At 38.9% G+C, this 23,623-nt stretch overlaps 1 protein-coding gene across 1 annotated transcript; it reads left to right on the forward strand.

Annotated features, from left to right (window-relative positions):
• Positions 1 to 15,921: 15,921 nt before the first annotated feature.
• Positions 15,922 to 23,270, forward strand: eif4g2a (eukaryotic translation initiation factor 4, gamma 2a). The gene is made up of 21 exons (XM_085413354.1): positions 15,922 to 15,943; positions 16,169 to 16,301; positions 16,410 to 16,466; positions 17,838 to 17,963; positions 18,114 to 18,216; positions 18,298 to 18,429; positions 18,511 to 18,577; positions 18,703 to 18,854; positions 18,962 to 19,072; positions 19,177 to 19,359; positions 19,482 to 19,623; positions 19,707 to 19,924; positions 20,004 to 20,111; positions 20,214 to 20,306; positions 20,397 to 20,492; positions 20,596 to 20,811; positions 20,929 to 21,187; positions 21,345 to 21,549; positions 21,678 to 21,886; positions 21,969 to 22,090; positions 22,200 to 23,270. Exons 1-21 carry the CDS (start codon positions 15,922 to 15,924, stop codon positions 22,263 to 22,265), a joined length of 2,820 nt encoding a protein of 939 aa, XP_085269480.1. The 3' UTR covers positions 22,266 to 23,270.
• Positions 23,271 to 23,623: the final 353 nt, after the last annotated feature.

Below are 23,623 nucleotides of genomic sequence, written 5' to 3' on the forward strand. Positions count from 1 at the left end.
TAAGTAAGAACCAGAACAGAGATACTATGATTAAACTACGTGTCATCATGCTGCTGTAAGGGTGGAGCCCATCCCAGTTACCACTGAATGTTAAACAGTACAACAAGAAGCGATGCTAAAGATTATTGGGTGTAATTAAAACTTAAAAGTATATATACTCATACAGCAACAACCCACTGCAGTACACTACCAAACACAGTCATGTGCTTATCCAAGTAAATGAGACTCTAAAAACGGCACTACGGAAACTAAATGTATATTTATGCAAATTATTTTTGCATTGAGTATTTTTTACAAGTTAACCCTGTAATACCAAGTGTATCATATTTGATACACAGGTTTTTGAGACCTGTACATGATCAGTGTAATCCTTTTTTTCTGGAAAAACCTGATGTTTAGAGTTAGACACATGCAGTGCTACTCTGAGCAGTGAATTACACAAAAATGCCAGATATAGTGAAAATGATACAAATTTAAACTGATTTATGAAAATTAATTTCTGTTTTTTTAATTGTCAGAAGGTCCAATAAAAAGACAAATTTCAGCTTCAAAAATATATAAAACGTTTTTGCTTTTATTTCATGGTTCAGGCTTTACAGAGGTAACAGTATGACTTATTCTGATGGTCATGATACTCTATATAATTGTTTTTATTGTTTTATGCACATCTATTTTCTTTTAATTCAGTTTACTTCCATCATTTCAATAACTCCATGTGACAGAAAGTTTGCTGAAAAATATCTAAAAAATTTTGTGATGCGACTGTTGAAAGAAATGTTTTTTTAGAAGTACAACAGCTGACACAGAAAGCTGTTAAAACTCTAACTATCCAAGTCTACCTTAAAAGAGATTCCTGTTGATCGCGTCTTGATAATAAAAAAAAACTGATATTTCAGGCCCTTACCATGAGAGTACCTAAGGGGTCATAATCTTCTGAAGCTGTTGTTGACAGAATCATCCTCGGTTTTTAATATTAATCATATTCACAGTCAACATAACAAACCTGGCCTTGATTTTGCATTTAGAAGTGTAAGAAGAAGCTGCCACGTGGTTAGGTTGAAGTTTTTCCACATATGAAGTTTCTCCATACGCTCGATAGGATCTGATTTAGAAACTTACTATAGAAACAGTTACTTTCAGGTAATTTGTTTCAATAAGAAGAATAACAACAAATACAGAAACAAAGAAAATGTCACTATAAGAGAAACATTTAACAGAATGAGTTGTATGTGTTGTACTAGTATTGTTATATTTAAGGACTAATTTTATAACTACCAGTTTTCAATCCATTCAAAGAAATCTGTAGCTCCTCTGATTCAGGCTGCAGGGTTATGGTAGATAAAACAGACTGAGAACCATTGCATCACTATTAGATTTTTAGCAGTTGAAGCTGTAAGGCAGGTTGGGTATTTTTCGGAGTGTGGCACGTACCCCACATAGCATTTCCCTTTGTGTTGTTAATATGCTCCGGATGAGCTCTGAGAAATCACTGCAGATGCAGGTAAATTTTAGCCCAAAGTACAATAGCTGTGATCCCTGATGACAGACTGAAACTGCAGACAAGACTTTAGTATTTCCCAGAGCAGATTTGAGTAGCAGGACACAGAGATAAAGAGACAAACAGGCAGCAGCTCAGCTCAGCCGTACGAGTGCCGAGCAGACGATCTCGGGCCTGGTCACGTTACCTCAGCCTGTCTCTCAGTCGCTCAGCCGAGTCCTCACCCTGTCACTCCGCTCTGCTGAGATCTATCTCTGTCTGATTCTATGCGGGAAGACATCTGTCAACATGTGTAATGCACTCCAAGAACAAAACTAAAGCCTGTTCCACGTGGGAGTTAGCTATCAGTACCAATACATGTCAACCTGCAAGAAGAAAGCGGGCGGGTAGTGGGAATAATCTAGTCATTCAGAGTTAATTCAGAAAAAAAATCATAAACATAAGTGATCTGAAAAGGAAAAGTAAACCACCATCAGCAGTGTTGATAATCACAACATGCACTGTGTAGATCATGAATATTCAGCAATTTGATGAAAGGGTCACCCAACAAAAGAAGGTAAGTGATTGAGGGATGGTCTGATCTCCTCAGCTGCCTGATATCTCAGCGCTTTTTTAGCAGTTCTATATTTAGTCCCAGGAAAGCAAAATAAATGCCAATACAGCTAATCAATATTTATATGACAAAACATGCAACACATTCATCTGTTGTGCACTGCCTTCCTACTCTGCAAACAAAGCGGGAAAGAGAAAACCTTGGCTGATAAACAGAAAAGCTGTCTTCTTTCAGGCAGGAGGAGCAGAAAAAGGTGATTCTGACTCACTAAGAGTACAAAAAAAGTCTCATGTTCTTATTTACTTGTTAGGAGAGGTTCAACTCATGAGTTCCTTGCTGTCTAAGTAAAACCTTCAGTTTTTTTTATTTATGAATTTATTTAGTGGAGTCAATGGGGGGGTTCAAGGATGCAAGTGTGAAAATGACACCGCTAACAAGGCAGTTTTTTTCCCTTTCTTTTCATTAAGCACTCTGAATTTTCTTTCTTCAAGAGTACGTAACCTTTGCTGCACGACATTGCTTGATGTATTTTTAAATCTATTCATCCTTATTACTGTCCTTTTTTCATGTTCTGAATACCTGACATATTATTTTCCCCAGCTAGTAACAACAGCGGCTCTTCTATAGTTTGGCTTTCTATGGCTTTCTCTGCCCACACCCCCTCCCACAAAAAAATGAATTTTTTTAAAGCTATGCATGCCACAGTTAGTCGTCTCTTAAGTACAGTTTTCAAAAACACTGAACGGTAGCTTTGCTTTATATGAGATTTTGTCCTGCACACTAACTCAAAAATAGTAGTCCACATTAAATTTGCGAGAAACAGGTCATGTCACTAAAATATATAGCAGACCCTTAACTAGAACTCCATATGTCTCCATATGCCCTGAACCTCTCAATGAAAGCAGCAGAAAGCTTTCACTGATAGCTAATAAACATCTATTGCTCGTCCTTTTTCGGCCTCAGACTCAGGCATTGAGTTTTAGTGCTCGCTGCCACACTGTGATTTTGATAAATGACTTTATTACTTGTTTGGCTGTTGAAGGAAGACATTTCTCTGCTGCCCAGTACATTAGTTCTTTGCCCTTACAGAACGGCTTCACCCAAGGCAGACAGTATATTATACTGAATGGTTTCACGCTGGAGAAGAAACACCTCCTCTATTTTTCTAAGCCCAACCACAGTGATGCCTCACTTCTTTATATAGTGCATTGTCACCTACTATTTTGGGAATGAGTAGCCAGCCACCTTCTGGCTGCAAGATGGCTTGATGGGTAAGGACACTGTCCAGACAAGGTCACAGGTAGTGTGTTTATGACAGCTGGTATCCATCCTACTCAATATATGCACGGACAATCTGGGGAATTAGTTATTCTGTGCATGAAGCTTCTCTGTATCAGAGGTTAGCGATTTGATGGACACGGGGTTTGATGGGCTGTCTATGTACTCCCATTGAGTCTGGCTAGGAATCATTTCTCATCTCTCCCCTTCCTGTCTGCTCTAAACTGCATATTAGAAAGCCAAAATTACCTCCCAGATTAACACAACAAACCTCATGTTCTGTTTATATAAAGTCCCTGAAGGATGATTTTTTTTCCAAAATTGTTTTGTGTTGCCTTACATTAACTTTTGTGTCCCTTTGCAATACTTTGTTCAGTCACTGATCCATAGAAACAATTCTTTTGTTAATCCAGTCCATCCTTCCTACAGAAAGGACACATTATGAGACACATTACACATTTACCGCTCATTCCTCCTCTCAAAAGGCACATTTTCCAACACAGCTGCAGCTGCTCTGCCTGGCTGTGCTGGCTGACGTTGTGGCTGTGGACAGGGTTATTGCTTGGAGTTGAACTGATGGTTGAACTGATGCCGCTATGGATGTCTGTGGCACATGTACCGCGACAGCCCTTACTGCTCCTACTATCACTTAGCAAGAGAGCTTTGTTAAGCTACACTGGATTGAAACCCTGTGGTGCTTCTGTTATCAAAGACATGACAGATGTGTTATACCACTACACCACAGGAGCCCACATAGCTTCACTTATATGCTGAGCCAGCTCAATTATCACTGCACGGCCACAGCCTCCACATGTAGTTGATGTTACAACCATTTAAAAGTAACGTGACACAGCCACACTTATGACAACCAGTGTAAGTTATAATTGCAGACTGTCTCAATCAAGCTAGATAAACTCACTCTTTGCTAGTTGACATAAGATAATGCGATAAGAAATACTTATGGTGTGACCAACTAAAGTAGTACTGCAACATGTGTTAAGAAGAAAAGGCTTTTAGCCATATCTCAGGAAAATTAAATCTTTTTTTTAATCGAACAACTGTGTCCACATCTTTTAAAATGTTTTCACTTTTAAATTTAATTTCTCCAAGAGGCAGCATGTTCCTGTAGCTCCTAATGCACCAGTTTAAAAGAACAGTTACGGTTTTTATGATATTTTAACAATCTTTATCATGCTCGTGAGCTACATGATGCCCGATTTTTCCCTGAGGGAATGAATGAAGCATGTATCTATTCATCTATTTATATCCTTTTTTTTTTTTTTTTTTTTTTTTTGATCCCACAGTTTGGTGAGATTATGGCTAAATTGAGTACTGTGTTTGGATTAAACTGACATGCTAAAAGGTAACATGGCCCACTCTAACCTCCTAAGACCAGAACTCTTCCATGGCAGGCATTTTTAATTTCTCTTTGATATTCGGGCATATTGGGACCCAACGAATGTAAAAACAAAGAATTGCCAGATTTTTTTTGACCTGATTTTTGTTTCTAAGAAAAATGAGAGCCACATATGGATATTTGTTTAAAATTTCAATAGAACAGTAGCAGTATAATGTCATCGTAAGTGGATATCAGGTGCTTTTAGAGTAAAATTAAGTATTTTGGTCTAAATAACCCAAAATGTCATGTCCACATATGTGGACGCCAGGAGGTTAAAGACGAACTATGGTCCTTACAGTCTCCATGGACCTCTTATTAGAGCGCTATGGTTTTGTACATAACAATGTATTTGAGTCTTTTCACTAGGCTGTTGTTTTACTTGAAGGGACTATAAAAAAACAAATATAATGCAAGGGTACATTGATTTCTCTGATCCTGTACTTCTATAATAGGCTGGTGTTTTGAGATAAATGCTAATTTCATCAAGGCAAAATCGAGACAATGGCAATACTAACATGCTGAATGAGGAGCTGATCAGTGGCAGGGAAGAAAAAAACACTATGGCTATGTTTTTCTGGATTTCTTAGAACTGTTTGTGATGTATGGGGAAAAGCTCTGTCGAAAATTGTGACAAAGAGAGAAGGGTGACAACTGGATTAAACACTATAGAATTAAAAAGACCACCCAACATGTAGAGCAGATAGCTGCCCCTCCCCTAGCCTATGTCTGCCAGAGGTTTCTTCCTGTTAAAAGGATAAAAGGAAGTTTTTCCTTCCCACTTTCACAAAGTGCTTCCTCATAGGGCGATGTTGGATTGTTGTGGTTTTCTCCATAATACTGTAGGGTATTTCCCTTACACTATAATATACCTTGAGGGGACTGTTGTTATTTGGGGAATATAAATAAACCTCAATTTCACCTTTATGGTTAAGACATCCTCCAACAGAGGTTCTTCATTTCAGCGAGTTCAGTAGACTCCATGCTTCAGGGAGAAAGGCTGGTTTGTTGTGACTCTTCTGTGTATTTTCATAAATATGTACAAAAAATTAATCAAAACAGGCACATGAAAATTTCAAAGTGTATGAAACAAAAATCATCTCACACAGTAGTACTTCATGTTCTCAGAATGTGGCTTTGAAGAAATTGGTCACTCTACAGTTAATTTGAATGTCATTACTTTTGCAGTTATTTGGACATAAACTAAATTAGTAGACAAATAATTCCTTCAGTAAAAAGAATATTGAAGCAGAAATGCTCCAGTAGCCTACTGAAATAGGTCTGTTTCTATTTCGACCCCTGGAGGACCAACCTGGCAATCATGCCTTCCTCCACAATCATGCTACTACTCATAGATGTTTTCACTATATAAAACTGCTCTTGCGGCCCAAAAATTAGATATTGAATATTTTTTCCTTCTCCACTTTTGGCTCATTACAGAGAAAACACTTTAACTTGTCTCTTGGGAACGTATTCTTCTCCTGATAATACCTTCAGAGCCCCAGGTAGAGCCCTGCCTGCACAGAAGCAGAGCTGGAATCAGAGACTGGGCCTGTCAGTGATGACTCAGACAGTCCCTCAAGCCCAACACAATTTGGCGCACAGGACAGCCACCACTGCTCTACCTCAGCATATTCATGCAGTGTGTGCCCAGAATATTAAAGTCCTGTATGTTCAACTGCAGTTTTATCTCAGGCCACACACCACATCTGTCATGTACCCCACAAGGAAAATTAAAGAGACATTTAGATAATAAGAAAGCAAGGGAAATCTCTCGTAATATAAGAGACAAGTCCTGGAAAAATCAAAGCAGCAAGAGGCGGCGGTGCAAGCTGGGGAAGTGCTACAAGTTTATGACACCACCTATGTGCTGCTGTACGGGTGCAGGGTTTAAAAGGTCGGTGTGTATGAATAATTCAGCCAAACTATGGTTGTTCCTAATGTGAGTCATGTTCTGTATGCTGAGACTTCAGTCAATTTAATTTGCATTCCAAAGAGGATTATTTTTCCCCTGCTGTCTCGATTCCTTAATGGACGGTTTCTAAACTTGTTGACCCATCTGCCACTGCAGGTATAAAGCTCGCACTCCTGAAGTGTTTGTGTGTCCCTGGAATGGCTTATGACCAAAAATGCACTTTGTCCAAGATTCAGAGGGAAGAACGTGTTAAACATAAAAGGCAAGGAAATCTGAATAAATGCAAATTTACATCTTAAAGCAGCTGGACACATTCACAGACATGTCAGCATATATAGGGGTGTTTTTTTTCCTGTCTCCCAGTTAATTTCCAAGCATTATAAACCTATCATAATGTATATAATGCATTTTAATAAATATTCTCCATGGCACTACTAGCTACTAAAACCTTTGCAACTACTGCAGGTCCAGCTTAAAATAATCATAACATATATTTTCTTCAAAAAGAAATAGGCTACATGACATCTTTTTTAAGATTATGTGTTAATCATGTTTAATAGTGACAGTAAAAGTAGACGATGCAAGGAGACAAAAAGGGTTATGGCATGTATTTAAGGTCCAGATCTTTGTAGTAGGGGAGACCGGGGATAGTTGTAACGTGGGTCAGTTGTAACACTTTCAATTTCTCCAATCAGGGCTAAGTTTCAAATGATGTGACTCATCCTGTGCATGCTCAATTCAGTTCTGCTATCACATGTGAAAAATCAGCACATTTTGTCGAACACAGACAATTTAACATGAAAAAATTAATTTGTATGCCAAAAAGTAAGTTTTTCTACTTTATTTCAATTTGTAATAGCATTATCTGCTTTGCAGTTAAACTCATCAAACTTAAATTATGTTATTTGTATGTCTATGGGGATATATTCTGTGTAGGTCTTTAGTGCTAATGTTTTAGCCGTTGGCTGTAATGTTAGCTAGTTCATGGCTATAGGAGTCTGGGTCAGTTGTAACAGCAACAGTCTGGGTTAGTTGTAACAATAATGCAGATGTTACAACTTACCACACTATTACTTTAACTTATATTAAACAAGTTGGGGCAACGACATCAGCAGAGAGAGGTTCACTGGTCGCATTTGTATATGCGGTTAATGCCATTGGCAACACAATTCCTCCACTGTTTGTGTTCCCACACATACATTATGCAGACCACTGTGTCAGAGATGGACCAGTAGGAAGTACTGGTAGTGGAAATAAGTCAGGATGGGTGTAAGAAACAGATTTCCTCATCTTTCTGAAGCACTTTGCAAACCACACCAAGGTAAGCCATGAAAAAAAGTAATGGAATTGCGATGCTGGTGAACAACTACATTTTTTCAGCTTCATTGTTATGTTCAAAATTGGTGCAAGAGTTGTAGGTTATAATGCCCACTGAGCCAATGAGGCCAAACTCAAGGAAGACCAGCCAAAATTAATGAAATATTCAGTTGCAGAAAATTCCATAATTTGTCTTTTTTGGGGGGCTGGAATATGTTCAAAAGCTAGATTTCTGCATTCTGTCACACACACACACAGCTACATAAATGGCTCTAAGTGCATTCATGTGTTGAATAAACAAAGATTACACGTTAATGTTTTGTTAGTACCCTTATTTCATTGTGTTACATTTCACCCCAGGATATGTTACAACTAACCCAGACTATGGGGTTAATTGTAACATTTCACTCTTCGTGTTTGAGACCATACCATGCAATGGGTAATTGTGCTGCAGAGAAAATAGCTGCACTATTTAATAGCAGAGACATGTAAATACTTTGCATTACATTTTGAATCCACTACCTTAAAAGACCTCCAAGTTACAGACAGAAATGTCAAAAATGTTACAACTATCCCCGGTCTCCCCTACATACATGCAGCCCCATATCAGTAGACTTCTCGACATCCGATTATTGCTCATCTGAGGGTTCCTGTGAGTAATACTTAAATATTTATAATGTTTTTGTCATTCAAAATGTGTGTAGTACTTTACTACAGGAAACTTTTTGGGATATTTCTGATTACATTGAATCGAAGTATGAACATGCATTTACATTAAAAATTACACAAGGAATCAGTCTTCATTTCAACTTGTCAGTGTTTCTTCTAAAGAACAACACATATTCAGGTGTTTGACCTTCAGGAACCTTCTACTGCGAGTCCTAAACAACAGGCTATGATGATGTTAAGGTCAAAACCTGAGCTGTTTGGTACATCACAGGCCAATATCAGCATGTTTGTAAGACTTCTTTTACGTTTACTGTTAGTCATTTAGTAAAAGATTTAGAAACCAAGGTAGGTCCTCAACAAGTACCATAAGATGATTTTGATTTGGGGGTTTTCAATAATTTCTCTGTTTGCATTCTGCAGTATTATTGAAACTGAATCATAGAAATAATAAATAAACCTTTTTACATTTTCTATAAAAATAAAAATAAACTCCATTTTAATTCTCACGAGAAATTTTAAGTCGGTCAGTTTGCACTCAGTGCAATGAGCACGACTGATGCCTTCTGTTTGAACAATAGAAAGATTTCTACAAACCTCTGTTGCGCCATCTACTGGCTTCATAATGTATCGAGCATTAAGTGTAAATCAGCTGCAAGTTTTCATGAGTCATATATTCAGATCTTGCAGTCCTTCATAAATTATTTTCTCATCTTAGGTGGGAAAAATGGAGACACACTGTCATTCATGTTTTTCTGAGGGACAGCTTCAATTATCTTTAATAAGTCTCTCCCTGTGGTTTCAAGTCCCCTGTGATGGTTAAAATGAAATTCATAATGTCCTTCTTGTAATAATGTTCGAGCTTTGAATGAAAACAGTTTCTCTCGTTTTAAACCATGAGAGAGATTTCTTGTAATTCGCTGTTGAATGTCAGGCCATGTCATCTTATCTGGCAATAGTCACAGTTTAACATGGGCAGCTGCTGCTCGGTATAACCTAACGTCGTAACGTAATATTCTGCACAAGATAAGCAAATGTTGTTTGTTTCCTGAGCGCAAAGCTGCTGTTTTATTCAGAGTGACTGATCTGGATAAAATTTATCAAACAGGATTTAAAAGGAGAGCGATGGACACAGTTTGGCTCAGATTTAATGTCTAGCTGGAGCACATGTTAGAGTGAACTATTCGTTTGTATGTGTAGGATTATTTTTTTAACTGTGAATTTTGAATTAAAACTAACGTCAAAAATCTTTTTACAAGGAGGAAAGAGAAAGAGCATTTCCACCGAGAGGAGAAGCATGTGAATCAGCATGTTAATCATGAAGACGTTTAACTGTCAACAGCTTGTTAGGAAAAACTATGAAACACATCCGCAGACTTCTGGATATTATGCTCATGAATAAGTCTAAATGCGGGTGTCCTTTATAACTAAACATGTTAATAGCGCAACAGGTTGTAGAACCACCTTTAACAGCAAGAGCTTGAATGATTTTCTGTAAGTCTTTATCCGTCTCTCACATCATTGTAGAGGAATTTTGGCCTACTCTACTTCACATTCCTTTGGTTCACTGAGGTTTGCAGGCATTTGTTTCCCTTAAAGATCCTCTTAAGCTCCCATCACAGCATTTCAATCGAGTCGAAATCGAGGTGAGGTCCGGGCGTTGACTGGGTCATTGCAGCACTTTGATCGTTCTCTTTTTCAGCCATTAGATTTTAGATTTGCTTGTGTTTGGGATCATTGTCCTGCTGCATGATCCAGTTTCAGCCAAGCTTTAGTTTTTTCACATTTAATCACTTAATTACTTTACTTCATGGTCAACTAAGTGTCAGGTGCCTAGGTCCAGAGGCTCCAAAACAACCCAAAATCATCCCCCCTCCACCACCGTGCTTGTGCAGATATGTTGTGTTTGGTTTTCAGCAAAGAACATTTTTTGTATTATAATCAAAAGTCTTCACATTTGTGTCATCTGTTCAAAGGACATCGTTCCAGCAGTCTTGCAGTTTGTTTAGATGCAGCTTTGCAAATTTCAGCTGTGCTGCCAGGTTTAGAGAGCAGAGACTTTCTCCAGGTAACCATTACAAACAAACCATTCTTGTTCAGTCTTTTTCTAATAGTGATAATGATAGTTTCTAATAGACTCTGAGATGTAGCTCTTGGGTTTTCTGCAGTTTCTCTGAACATTGCACCATGACCCTGGGCTGAATTTGTTGCAATGTTCCCTTCTGGGAAGACAGTGGTATTGTGTTAACACACATCTGAACTAGAAAAGAAAAGAAAAGCAAACTGCTAAAACTTCTGCTTTAATAGAGGTGGTAACACTTGCTAATCAGTTAATCAAGGTTATTTAATTATCAGCACCCAGCTGCTATTTACCCCGTTGATTCCTATGGAAGCAGCAAGAGTCGACTTAGTTTTCCACAGAACTAGATTCCTGTTCTGGCTCAAGTTATTTTCGACCTGACAGTAGATCTATGAGCATGAGTCAGTTCAATGTACTTTGGGGCAGAGTTTGGGACGTATTGACACAATGAGGACACATCTGTTTTTGTTCATGTCCATAATTAAAACTGCCGCTCAGTCGAGTTAAAAAGAGGTTTCACTCAAAGGAACTTCGAAGCATGTACAGTCACTGTGAGGTGTCACTCCAGAGGAGCTGATTGATGTTCAAGGGTGAATTTTTTTTCATTAATGTGTAAAAAGAAAATATGAATTTGAAATTATTTGATCAAATTAGATTTTAAATTATAAATTAAAAATGTATTATAAAAAAAATATCATATATATTATCAATATTATTTTAAATTAGATTTAGTAAACAAATTGGAGTTTACTGAAATTTGGAGTAATAAGCAATATCATCTGCCTGATCCACTCAGCAGCTGTTCTGGAGTTCTCCTAACAGAAAAGCAGACCCATCTACTATGTAATTCAAATTTATAATAATAATAATAATAATAATGGATACTTTATTGATCCCCATGGGGAAATTACTTGTTTTTCTCTGCATTTGACCCATTCACTCAGTGAAGCAGTGGGCAGCCCACTAAGCAGGCGCCCGGGGAGCAGTGTGTAGGGACGGTACCTTGCTCAGGGGTACCTCAGGGTAGCCGTTAAGTGGATTCGAACCGCTGACCTTCCGATCATGGGGCGACCACTTTACCTACTGAGCTATCCCTTTGGCGTTATATTGTTGTTTGTCAACACCAACATTTTCAATAATAAGTAATAATATCTCACCTTATAATTTGAAATAACTGGCTCTGTTAACAGTGAGTTTCCTGCCAACCTAAAGGCATGACACAGTTTAGGAATAAGTAATCCTGCAATTACCCCTGAGTCTCAGAAATGCACACTGCCCCTATGTAGTTATAAATCGGTTAATGTAGGGGGTAAGCTTCATCAACTTTTATGTCTGTTTTTTTGTTAGTAACTTATTTATATATTTTCTCGCTCTTAATTAGGAATAGTCATACTGAATACTTACAACATAAATGAATGTGCCCGATAAAGTTGGTATTCTACATATTTTTGGTGCAGTGATAACTAACTTCAAGCCAGCTCAGACTGGAACTGGACCAGCCTTTTCTCACCTTATTGGCACACTGGGCTTAATTAACTGTTTACTGTGTTTACTGTGAGACAACTGGTTTCAATTTGCTTTTGATGAATGATTGATGCCCCTCGGAGGTGAAGAAGCAGATGATTACAGGCACAGAAAGAACTTTAAAGCTTCCTTGACTATTATGACAAATGATAAAATAAACATGGTGAAACACACATCTTCACAAGCGATGGGATTAATCAGTGTGTGTCACTACAAATGCCTGCAACAACAGATCTGATAAATGTCACTCTGTGATTACATTTACATACGGTACAGTTGAATAAACAACCCATTTGCAAACTGGCTGCTAAATAATCCCAAATTAAGATCAACTTTTTTTCAGCTGCATCTATATCGGGAAATAGTTCAACATTATCATTTCCTACTTTTTATTTTGCCATTTGTAATGTGAGAAACTACGTATCCCCTCGTGTTTTTAATTAGTCAAAGAAAGGAAACATCCCTCATTACACAAACTGCTCATAAACACGTTAAACTTTTTGCACTCTAATCACCAGGGTTTCTTCCTCACTGTGACTATTTTTTAAAATTCAATAGCCAAACATGTATTTAAAAAAACAAAATTTTCCTGACAGTCTGGATGTGCAAGTCTAATTGCAAGTCAGCAAAAAAGCACTGGTTCACACTTTCAGCTGGTTAAACATAGATCTAAACTGTCTGTACATTAAAGCTCCTTAAAGGAAAAACCTGTGAGTTCTAGGAAAACACTTACTTTTCATTATATTTTTTTCTTATCTGAACTGATTCCATCATCATACCAGGAAAGATTAGAACTGCCCTTATTGTGTACAATGGGAAGCACAGATTAATCTGAGCACAAAGGGGCGTTACCTGTACAGTCTTGCTCTGTAGTCATTTACTGGTACGTGGAGGAAGTGACTCATCTAGCTAGGCCAGTGAGGCAATATCATACAAACAATCCACATAACTTCTTATTAACATCACACTCCAGACCTTCGCGTCCATTAGCTAACAAAGTTGTCAAGAAATACTGAGCAGACAAAGTGAGAGATCTTTGTTAATACACTGCCAGAAAAAAAGAGTTTGTCTGTACAAATGCTGTTCTGAAGAGATGAACAGAGAGAGAAGAGGATGTTATTTTGTGCCAGTATGCTTCAGGGGAAGTCTAGTGACTGCTGAAACAATATGATTCTTCTTTTAGAATAGCCACATCAAATTTTAGGGATATATTTGATGAGTGTTTTAACTTTGGCATGCTCAGCAAACTGAAAATCACTGGAATTCACTGAAAATCCTCTCAAAAGTATTCATATCTGTGGCAACTTCATACAAATACTTTATATCCAGTACCTGTGGAGATATTGGGCTACTTGCAGCTGCTCTCTTGCCATAGCAGGTAGCTTTGTTATGTGTGATTTGGCAGAGTTTTAAACCACTAAATATAAATGTTTTAATCGTAACAGATTTAAACATCTCTGGCTAGTTGCACTTGGGTATCAATATGGCTGATTGGAAAGTATCAGAACACGCATTAATAAATGTCTTTGCTCTGTCTTTTTCCCCTCACCACCAACCAGTCGCAGCAGATGACTGCCCCTCCCTGAGCCTGGTTCTGCCAGAGGTTTCTTGCTGTTAAAAGGGAGTTTTTCCTTCCCACTGACACCAAAGCACTTGCTCATAGGGGGTCATCTGATTGTTGGGGTTTTCTCTGTTTTCTCCGTATTATTGAGTCTTTATCTTACAATATAAAATGCCTTGAGGCAACTGTTGTTTTGATTTGGTGCTATATATAAAATTGAATTAATCTTTTTCCTGCAACATTTTGAGTAAAAAGACTGAAAACCCAGCAACTTCTGTGGCTGACTGTGTGTTTGGAAAAGAGAGCCCTAGATTTAAGTTTCACTAATGGAGTTAGTGTAGTTCCATGAGTAAAGTTACAATACATCTAGCCTTCATTGACATCTCTTTCCTTATACATGCCAATCTCCACCTATTCAGAATAACAAAAAAATATATAGAGTGGATACAAGCAAAACATCATCTTATAAATATGGCTGGAAAATGTGAGATGTTCAATGAAAACATATGTAATTAAGCAGTCAAAAGAGTGAAGTGGAAAATCTAACATGTCAAATGTATGAACCAGTACAATTTAAAAAAGGTTAGTTTTGATAATATAATATTAATATTTGTATCCACTTTAAACCACTGAATGAATTAAAATATAAAATCAAAAGGCAAAATAGAAATACAAATCAATGTCATATTAAGGTCAGTTAACTCAATTTTATTACAGTCTGAAATGTCACCACATTATTTCATAATTTTAAACGAAGATTGAAAAGATTGGAAAAAGGCAGATGAAATAATATGTAAATAAAAACCTAGCAGATAAACCAGAGCCAAATGCATTTGATAGCAAAGGTTTATTTACTTACTGTACCTCATGATGGTTACTTAATGAGACAAAAAGTTCGACCGCTTGCGTAATTCTTTTAGTTTGTGCTTGGTTTGAAGCTTTTCTACTCTGTGACAGAAAGTAGTCCCTAACACGAGAAAAAGTGAGTGATGTGGCCTGACGTGATTCTTAAATAGTGGTCAGATTTTGTTCTTGTATGTCTCCCGACGTTGAAAAGAAAAACAAACCTGCCTAGCGGGTGGGGTGAAACTGAATTGCGAAACGCAACATGTGACCGTCGGCAGGGCGTGGGTGATGACGTCAGAGCCATCCCATTCAAATAGCAGAGTTCATATGACGTACCTATACAGCCGTCGCTCTTTCCTTCGCCGTAGCAAGTAGCTAACAGAGCCAAGCCGTCGTGTTCTTGAGGGCGACATTGCATAACCCTTATAGGTTAAAAACTAATTTTGAGCTCTCGTTTCTTTCTTGATTTTATTTTTTATCTCTTGGTTGACAAGAAAACAATTAAGCTGACGTTCCTTTTGTAAAGGTAAGATCTTGCGGGGTTTTTTTTTTGTTTGGCCTGGCTAAGGTTAGCCGGTCTACTAGAAAGTTCGCTTTAGTTGGTGATGGTGGATAAGAATTTGGGGCGGCGGCAAAATATCAAGTTAGATATGTCTTCTTTGGCGTTGATTCGCCTGGTCAGCATCGAATAAGTTGTGAGGTATGGGGTTTATGGCCAGACTGAAGGCTTTGAGTTGTTTACAGCTTGTTAGCTCATAGCTTACCGGCGGCCTACAGAACAAAACCAAAATGTCGGTGCGTGGACATCCGGTTTCTAAACAAAGGCCTCATCAATCCCACTGTTAGGATTTTCCAGCTTGACTAGGGTGAAGAATTTTCTAATTATTAAAAAATGTATAAGTTCGTGACAGTTTGGTTGACATATTAAACATGAGTTTTGGTTAAACAAAAGACTCTTTACCAGCGTGCTGGGGTTTTTGGTAGCGGTGGAATCTCAAACATTCGTGGGGAATGCTAGAAAACGGGTAACTAAACGTGTACTAACAAATATGTTTTTATCCGCTGTCGGTGGAGTTAAAATTATAGATTTGTCCTACTTTCACAAAGCGTTTCCTGTGACGATGCCAATTGTTATTAGGATTACGTTTATTCTAGCTGATTTATAGATCTCCATGCAATATTCTAGTTTCAAAAGGTAATTTGAATAAACATAGATAATGGAAAACCGGGCGTTGACTTCTCAGTAGCTTGTTGTGCTAGGAAATGTTCCAGTTACGCAACGCTAGCATGCTCTGCTTCCACATTACTGGTAAGGGGACACGTGTTAGCGTTGATGTACCTTCGCAAGTTCCCTGAAACGTACTAAACGGAAACCAAAAGCGAAAGAGTACGTTGGGTATTATTGTCTTGTGTTTGCATGTGTCTTCATAACAGTCAGATGTGCTACTGTGGCCTTGTTTGTGTATGACACGTTAGGTGTCATACACATACACGTTAGGTCTTGGCTAATATGCTGCTGTGTCTTGACTTCCAGGTAGCTCTTTGCCCCCCCCCCCCCCCCCCCCCCCCCCCCCCCCCACTCCCAGGACTCAATTCTTTTCAGATATTCTTTGTCAAGCCGCCAAAGTGGAGAGTGTCGTCGCACCAGGAGGTCCTTCTCGTTTCAGGTATTCAACATTACTCCACCATGTCTGGCTCCATTTACACCCAAGCACCTCTCACATAGTTCCCAAAATGTTAAGTTAAAAAACATTTTTCCTCTTTTTGTATCACAGTGTAGGGGGAGGAGGTGGGGGTGCACCTCAGCACTATCCCAAAACTGTCGGCAACAGGTGATTGTTGTTGTTTTTTTTTAACTTTATTATACATGTAACACATTAGTCATCACATCATCCACATACAGATGTTTACAAGAATCACAATTAGTGTTTCACCTGTTATACTCAAAACTGAAATTTCATAAATGGACGTGTCAGTCATCAGTCTGACATCTTACCCTTGACAAATACTCCCCAATTGTTATATTGTCTTTTTTTCAAAAGTGACCCTAAACTAATATTTAAAAAAGGGAAAAAAGAACACACAGTTGACAACTTCTAAACAAATGCTAAATTGAAATGTGCACTGACAGTGAAAATGAACTGAGAACACAAATTATCAAACTGCCAACTGCTGTAACCTACTAGTGATCAACTTCAAAAACGCATAAACCTGAGTAAAGTATGACTGTCTGGTTAGACTTCATGCTTTAGGTCTTTTCATGTGTAACAACATGAGTAAAATGCAAGTATTATATGTGACAGAATCGAGCCCTTGTAATCTAACTACAAAACTGGGTGTTCCAGGATGGTTGTTCAGCTGTGGTTTATCAGTACTATGCTGAACTTTGCAGTCTTTTGTCTGCACTTTGTAGCTGTGTACTATCACATGGTGAAATTGTCAAAAATATGCAATAACTGGATGTGTGGGCTTTTCTTTTGCTTTTTTTGTAGATAAGACAATCTGAATAAACATGATTTGTTTGCAGTTACTTAAGCGAGAAACAATCATAGCAGGTGGTGGTGACTGTGGCTCAGTTGAACCCAGCCTGATTCAGTGTGTTGTTTGCCTCCTGAAGTGTGGGGGGTGGGGAGCAGAACTGGCAGGGAGAAGACCAGTTGAGGCTGGTTTAAACTACTTGTAGAAATAGATCATTGTTTACAAGAAACTCCAGTAGCTTCCCTCTAATGTTACTAAAACAGTTGAACAGAGTGTAACTTTCACTGCCATATTCATGTTGAAACAAATTGCAGTTGGTTTAGTGAAGCTGAAAAGAAAATGGCTAAAAATGTAAGGATATGACTCAGTGCCCTGGTAGGACAGTAGCTTCCTTTTGTTTAGGTTAAAGAATCTAAATAAAGTCCTAATCTTGGAATTTCAAAGCCTTCTGTCACAGCAGTTTTACAAGTTGGTTCAGTGTTGCCAGTGTGAACGTTATGACACTGGCAACACTGAACCAGCAGCATGTGAATTGAAGCGGTCTGACTTGTACCATAACTTGTTCTATAATAAGTCACGCAAACTTCAAGTAGGAGCACAATATTTGTCATTCCTGGCTAAAAGTGAGACTCTTAACTATGTTGTCTGTGTAACCAAATCCGGGCTAAATATCAGCAAGACAAGACCATTTCCCTGATAACCTTTGCTGTCTTTGTTGATTATAGCGAGTTCCTGGGGAAAACCCCAGGTTCTAGCGTTCAGAGATGGGTACCTTCTCGAAGCACTAGACGAGATGCCAGCTCCTCCAACGAGAAAGGGCAAAATGATGCAATCTTCAGAAAAGTGAGAGGGTACGTTTCCCTTTAAACGGATTTGTACTTATTTTACGTAAACTGTAATTTGTATTGTTTAAATGTCATTTTAATATGGATGTTGAAGGCTGCTGTTTGTGCTGTATTATCATTTAAGATTTTTAATACAAACGTTTCTTTTGCCTTCAGCATACTTAATAAGCTGACTCCTGAGAAGTTTGACAAACTATGCCTGGAGCTCCTCAATGTGGGTGTAGATTCAAAAGTTGTCTTAAAAGGAATCATCTTGTTGGTGAGTATTTTCCTAACTGCTGTTCTCCTATTCATAGAATATTTAAAAATGGGATCTTAATGCGTTTTTGTGTTTCTCAAGATTGTTGACAAAGCCCTCGAAGAGCCCAAGTATAGCCAGTTGTACGCTCAACTATGTCTACGCTTGGCAGAAGATGCACCAAACTTTGAAGCCCCAACAACAGAAAGTCAGGCAACACAAAAGCAGAATAGTGTAAGTTTTAAGCATTCAAATGTACTCTGTACTCCTGTTGAGTATCTTCTGTCTGGATTTTGAATGACTTCTGTCTTGCAGACCTTCCGAAGGCTTCTGATTTCTAAGCTTCAAGATGAGTTTGAGAATCGTGCCAGGAATGTTGACCGTGAGTAACTTGCATTTGTAACTGTGGACTGTTACAAAATGGGAATTTGGTCAAGGATTTTTTTGAGAGCTGTTATTTAAACTTTTTTTTTTTTTTCTTCTTCTTTCTTCTTCAATCCACTGTAGACTTCGACAAACATGACAGCCCACTCACCTCTGAGGAGGAGGAACAGCGTGCAATTGCAAAGATCAAGATGCTGGGCAACATCAAATTCATCGGTGAACTGGGCAAACTCAACCTCATCCATGAATCTATTCTCCACAAGTGCATTAAAACAGTAAGTTCTAATAAAGCGCAAGTACATGGGATGGTTTTATCAAAAATCCAGTTTTCATTCCTGTGGTGTAAGAAATTAACAGTTGTTTAATTATTTTGTTCTTTAAGCTGTTGGAGAAGAAGAAGAGAGTCCCACTTAAGGATATTGGTGAAGATTTGGAATGCCTCTGTCAGATAATGAAAACAGTTGGTCCTAAACTTGATCATGAAAAGGCAAAGGTGAGTGTGTGGAAATTAAACTGAAAAAGATGAGTCTTGTCTTGAAGTCCTTGGTTGTTCAATAACTTTTTTTTTAAATTATTTTTACTTTTTCTCGCTTACAGTCTTTGATGGACCAGTACTTTGCTCGCATGCAATCCTTAACCAACAGCAATGATCTGCCTGCACGGATTCGCTTCCTGCTGCAGAACACGGTGGAGCTGCGACACAACAACTGGGTGCCTCGGAAAGCTTATGTTGACAATGGACCAAAGACTATTACCCAAGTTCGTCAAGATGCAGTAAAGGTTAGTTGACCATATCCTTTCAGTTTATCACAGGCTGATGAGGATTGATCTGATTTGCTGGATGACTAATGTAGCCCACAATCGGTGTATCCTTGGATCCTGACTTTTTCTGTGCTTTGTAGGATTTGGGCGTTTTTATTCCACCTTCAAGTGATTCAATAAGGAATGACTTCTTCATGGACAGTTCCTCCTTCCTTCCAGGAAAGATCAAGTATGATAGGGAGACTCTTGGTGGGCTGGCCGACATGTTTGGACAAATGCCTGGTATGTAGAGTCATGCTGCTTTCTTTGAAGTGTAACTCATGCAGCGATTTCAGTCTCTAAAGGCTCTGTCTTATGTTGTGTAGGAAGTGGCATCGGCACAGGCCCAGGGGTAATTCAGGACCACTATTCCCCAACCATGGGTCGCCACCGCGGCAGTGCTCCAGGGGTAATTCAGGACCACTACTCACCAACCATGGGTCGTCACCGTAGCAGCCCACTCTTTAATGGCCACAGTGGAAACAGCAATGGGTCACACCAGCCATATGAAAATGAAAGCAAGCCGTTCATAAAACCGAACCAGGTACATTATAGTTCAGCTCTGTTTGTTTTAATCTGAGATGGTCAGTGCAATACTCATTCTGTTTTTAAACTTTTCAAAGGGGAGAAATTCACCAGTTTTCAACCATAAACAGAATCACTCAGTCCAGATGCAGTCAAAGGATATGGCTCCAAGGTTCAGCAAGAAGGGGAAAGTCAATGCAGATGAGGTACAGCTGCTTACATTGATGGTTTGTTAGTGTCATTGTTGCACATGATTATGTGATAATAAATTGTGGTTAATCTGATGCATTAATACTCCGTCATTCCAGATCAGTCTGAGGCCAGCACAGTCCTTCATTATGAATAAAAACCAAGTGCCAAAGCTGCCGCCACAGACAATGATGCCTTCTCCAGTTGGACAGGTAACAGACAATAGACTTAAAACATGTGAGCAGAGCTGATGGGGCAGTTTCAGGAAATGCATGCTAAGTTTTCTTTTTGTGGCCCTACAGCTTGGTCTTAAAGCCAATCCTCCTCCAATTCAGGAAAAACCTGCAAAGTCTAACAAAAAGGCTCCTCCCACAAAGGAAGAGTTGTGCAAAATGACGGTAAGTTTGTTCAAAGCTTTACCCATGACTTCCTAAGTAATGTGTTATATATGGGGCCTTCATAGCCTGATATTTTTTATTTATTCCCCCCTCATCTTTAAAGGAGACACTACTCACAGACTACCTAAACAACAAAAATGTTAACGATGCAGTGAGTGCTGTGAAAGAGATGAAGGCCCCCAAACACTTCTTGTCAGAGATGCTGAACAAGATCATAGTCTGCTCACTCGATCGTTCAGATGAAGATAAGGAACATGCAAGCACTCTGATTCACACCCTCTGCACAGAGGGCCTCGTCACTGGTGACAACATATTGCAGGCAAGTTTCATTAAAGTTTTTTTTTTTTTTTTTTTTTTTTTTTTTTTTTTTTTTTAAATTGACAGTGTAATCAAATACACCATATTAACCTTGTGCCTGCCGCACATTTTCAAACAGGCCTTCCTGGGTGTTCTGGACCAGTGTCCCAAGATTGAGGAAGAAATCCCACTGGTGAAGTCGTACCTGGCTCAGTTTGCAGCACGAGCGATCATTGCTGATCTGGTCAGCATTGCAGACTTGGCCCATCAGCTGGAGAATGGCACACATTTCCCACTCTTCCTGCTCTGTCTGCAGCAACTGGTGAAACTGAAAGACCGTGAGTGGCTGACTGACCTTTTCCAGCAGAGCAAGGTCAACATGCAGAAGATGCTGCCTGGTAGGTGAAAGGACACACTGGCCACACTGGTTTTAAATTCAGTGTCATTTGGTTTTCTTTTCTCTTTAGGAGGAAGAATTGGTGTGTGGGTTCTCTTTGTTTTTTTTGTTTTTTTTCTCTTCTTCCCCATTACTGACTAGTAATTATGCTCCCATAGAAATTGACCAGAACAAGGACCGGATGCTGGAGATTCTGGAGGGTAAAGGCCTCAGCTTTTTGTTCCCACTGATGAAGCTGGAAAAGGAGCTGCTGAAGCAGATCAAAGTGGATCCTTCTCCGCAGTCAATCTACAAGTGGATCAAAGACAACATCTCTCCAAAACTTCACACCGACAGAGGCTTTGTCAACATTCTCATGACCAGGTACAGCAGTGGACAGTATTTATAGTGACTCGGTCTGCATTGATGAAGCAAGCACATGCCATCAGCCACTGTATTTTTGTGGTTTTCGGTCAAGTGCTTTAACGTGTGTTGGTCTTCTGGTCCTCCAGTTTCTTGCAGTACATTGCTTACGAGAGCAACCCTGACGATGATGAAGAGCAGCATGCATCGCCCAGTAAGGACCAGCTGGAGGAAGAGAAGCAGCTCCTGCTCTCTTTCAAGCCGGTGTTGCAAAAGTTTCTTCACGATCACATTGAGCTGCAAGTCAGTGCACTGTATGCCCTGCAGGTGCACTGCAATGCCAAGAGGTTCCCTAAAGGTGCGTGCATGCATGTGCAGTTACAATAAAACATAACCTTAAATAAAGCTGGTTGCTAACTTATTTTCCTTTTTCCAATTAGGCATGCTGCTACGCTACTATGTGAACTTTTATGACATGGAAATAATTGAAGAGGAAGCCTTCCTTTCATGGAAAGAAGATCTCACCCAAGAGTATCCAGGGAAAGGAAAAGCATTATTTCAGGTAATGTGCAGCCATTGAAGTATGGCTTTGTGTGGACTGCCTCCATTGACACCATTGTGCCTATTTGTAAATGAAACACTTCAGTGGCTGTATTGTTGTTCTGGTGCAGGTGAATCAGTGGCTGACCTGGCTGGAGACTGCAGAAGAGGAGGAGTCAGAGGATGAAGAGTACTGAGGAATAGGCCAAAGCCATGTCTTATCAGATGCAGACTTGTTTTGGGGGGTTTTTTTTCCCTCCTTATTTTTCCATCTTTTTTGTTTTGTTTTTTTTCCTCCCGTCTTTCACGCTCTTCTTGTAACCACTGTTACAGTTCATTTCACAATGAGATTGTTCTGCCAGCATCACAAATCTTATTTATGCTCCAAGTTTCTATACTGTTCTCTTTGATGTCCTACAGCAGATGTTTTATACACTTCAATCAACTTGGGTTTAAGAGTAGACAGTATTTAGCAGGAAAATGCACCAGCACCCAGAACTTGACCCATTTTTGTCACCTTTTTACATCTGGTAGGAGTCACCAAGTGCTGTCGCAATTATTTAAAAACTGTTTACAAAAGAGGGAGCTCGCATTGCAAAGAGGCTTTCTCCTTTTTTAATCTACATTTGCTAATCAGTTTTTAAATGCACTTTGCTTAAACATCATGAGTCGTTGCAATAGTAAAAATTTAACTTCCCTTGATTTGTTAAACATGATCATGACATTGTTGTCTGCCATGATTATAATGAGACTAATGCTTAGAAATCGACCATTTCTTAACCTGGGTGAGGCCTGTTTTACTTGCACGGTGTGATTTCAGTTACCGCCTTGTAGTTTAATGAATCGAGAGGGGTTTTTTTATGTATGAAACAAGTTGTGCTGTCAGGAATGAATCTGTGTGGCCTTTTTGTTTTCTTTTTTAATTTATAAGGATATACCTCTGTTTCTCGGACTATACTTGAATGTCTCGGGTTTTGACATTGAGACAGCCAAAGCTTGGTTTCCTTTGCTACGGTTGTTTGTCACTTGTGGAAATTTTGTCCATCTGCCATATTTGTCAAGTTCTTAAACGGTCTTTTTATCTTCATGAAATTACCAAGAATGTACTGTTTGTGTACTCTTCTTCTGGAGTGTTGTAACATTGTGTGCTAGAAGTCGAGTGTACAACTACAGATCAACCTTGAATAAAGTTTAACAGTTGATGGCTTTGTCCTGCTGTGTCCTTTTTCCACCTCCCCAGCCAAAGTCATAAGACTTGAAAAATGGTATGTCCTCCTAAAAAGCTGTGACTTCTCAGGTTTAGGCCACAAAGCACGCGGATCACAAGAACATAGTTATGACACTATGAAGTGACTATTGTAGTGTATATTACACCACATAAAATTGCAATATAAAGTTGAAATTGAGGTGCCCCTCTCATGCTGCCGTTTTCTCTGTAGAAGATGTGTAGGGTGTTAAGGGTGTACATCTACTGCAGTGTGTATACTTGTACTAATAGATGGAGGAATTGTACAGAGAGCCACAGCAGGTAATGGTTCCCTGTGTTATTCAGTGG

The sequence above is a fragment of the Rhamphochromis longiceps genome, linkage group LG1 (genome assembly GCF_057381845.1).
Source record: "Rhamphochromis longiceps isolate RC_006_pf linkage group LG1, R_longiceps_female_GT1.1, whole genome shotgun sequence".
Lineage (NCBI taxonomy): Eukaryota > Metazoa > Chordata > Actinopteri > Cichliformes > Cichlidae > Rhamphochromis > Rhamphochromis longiceps.

What these genes read in the sequence shown, in the direction of transcription:
- eif4g2a (XM_085413354.1), top strand. Translation starts at nt 15,922, where the DNA reads ATGCTCTGCTTCCACATTACTG. An exon ending in TAAAAGGAATCATCTTGTTG is followed by an intron (nt 18,217 to 18,297) that starts GTGAGTATTTTC and finishes GTGTTTCTCAAG; the next exon opens with ATTGTTGACAAAGCCCTCGA. An exon ending in CATGCAGAAGATGCTGCCTG is followed by an intron (nt 21,188 to 21,344) that starts GTAGGTGAAAGG and finishes ATGCTCCCATAG; the next exon opens with AAATTGACCAGAACAAGGAC.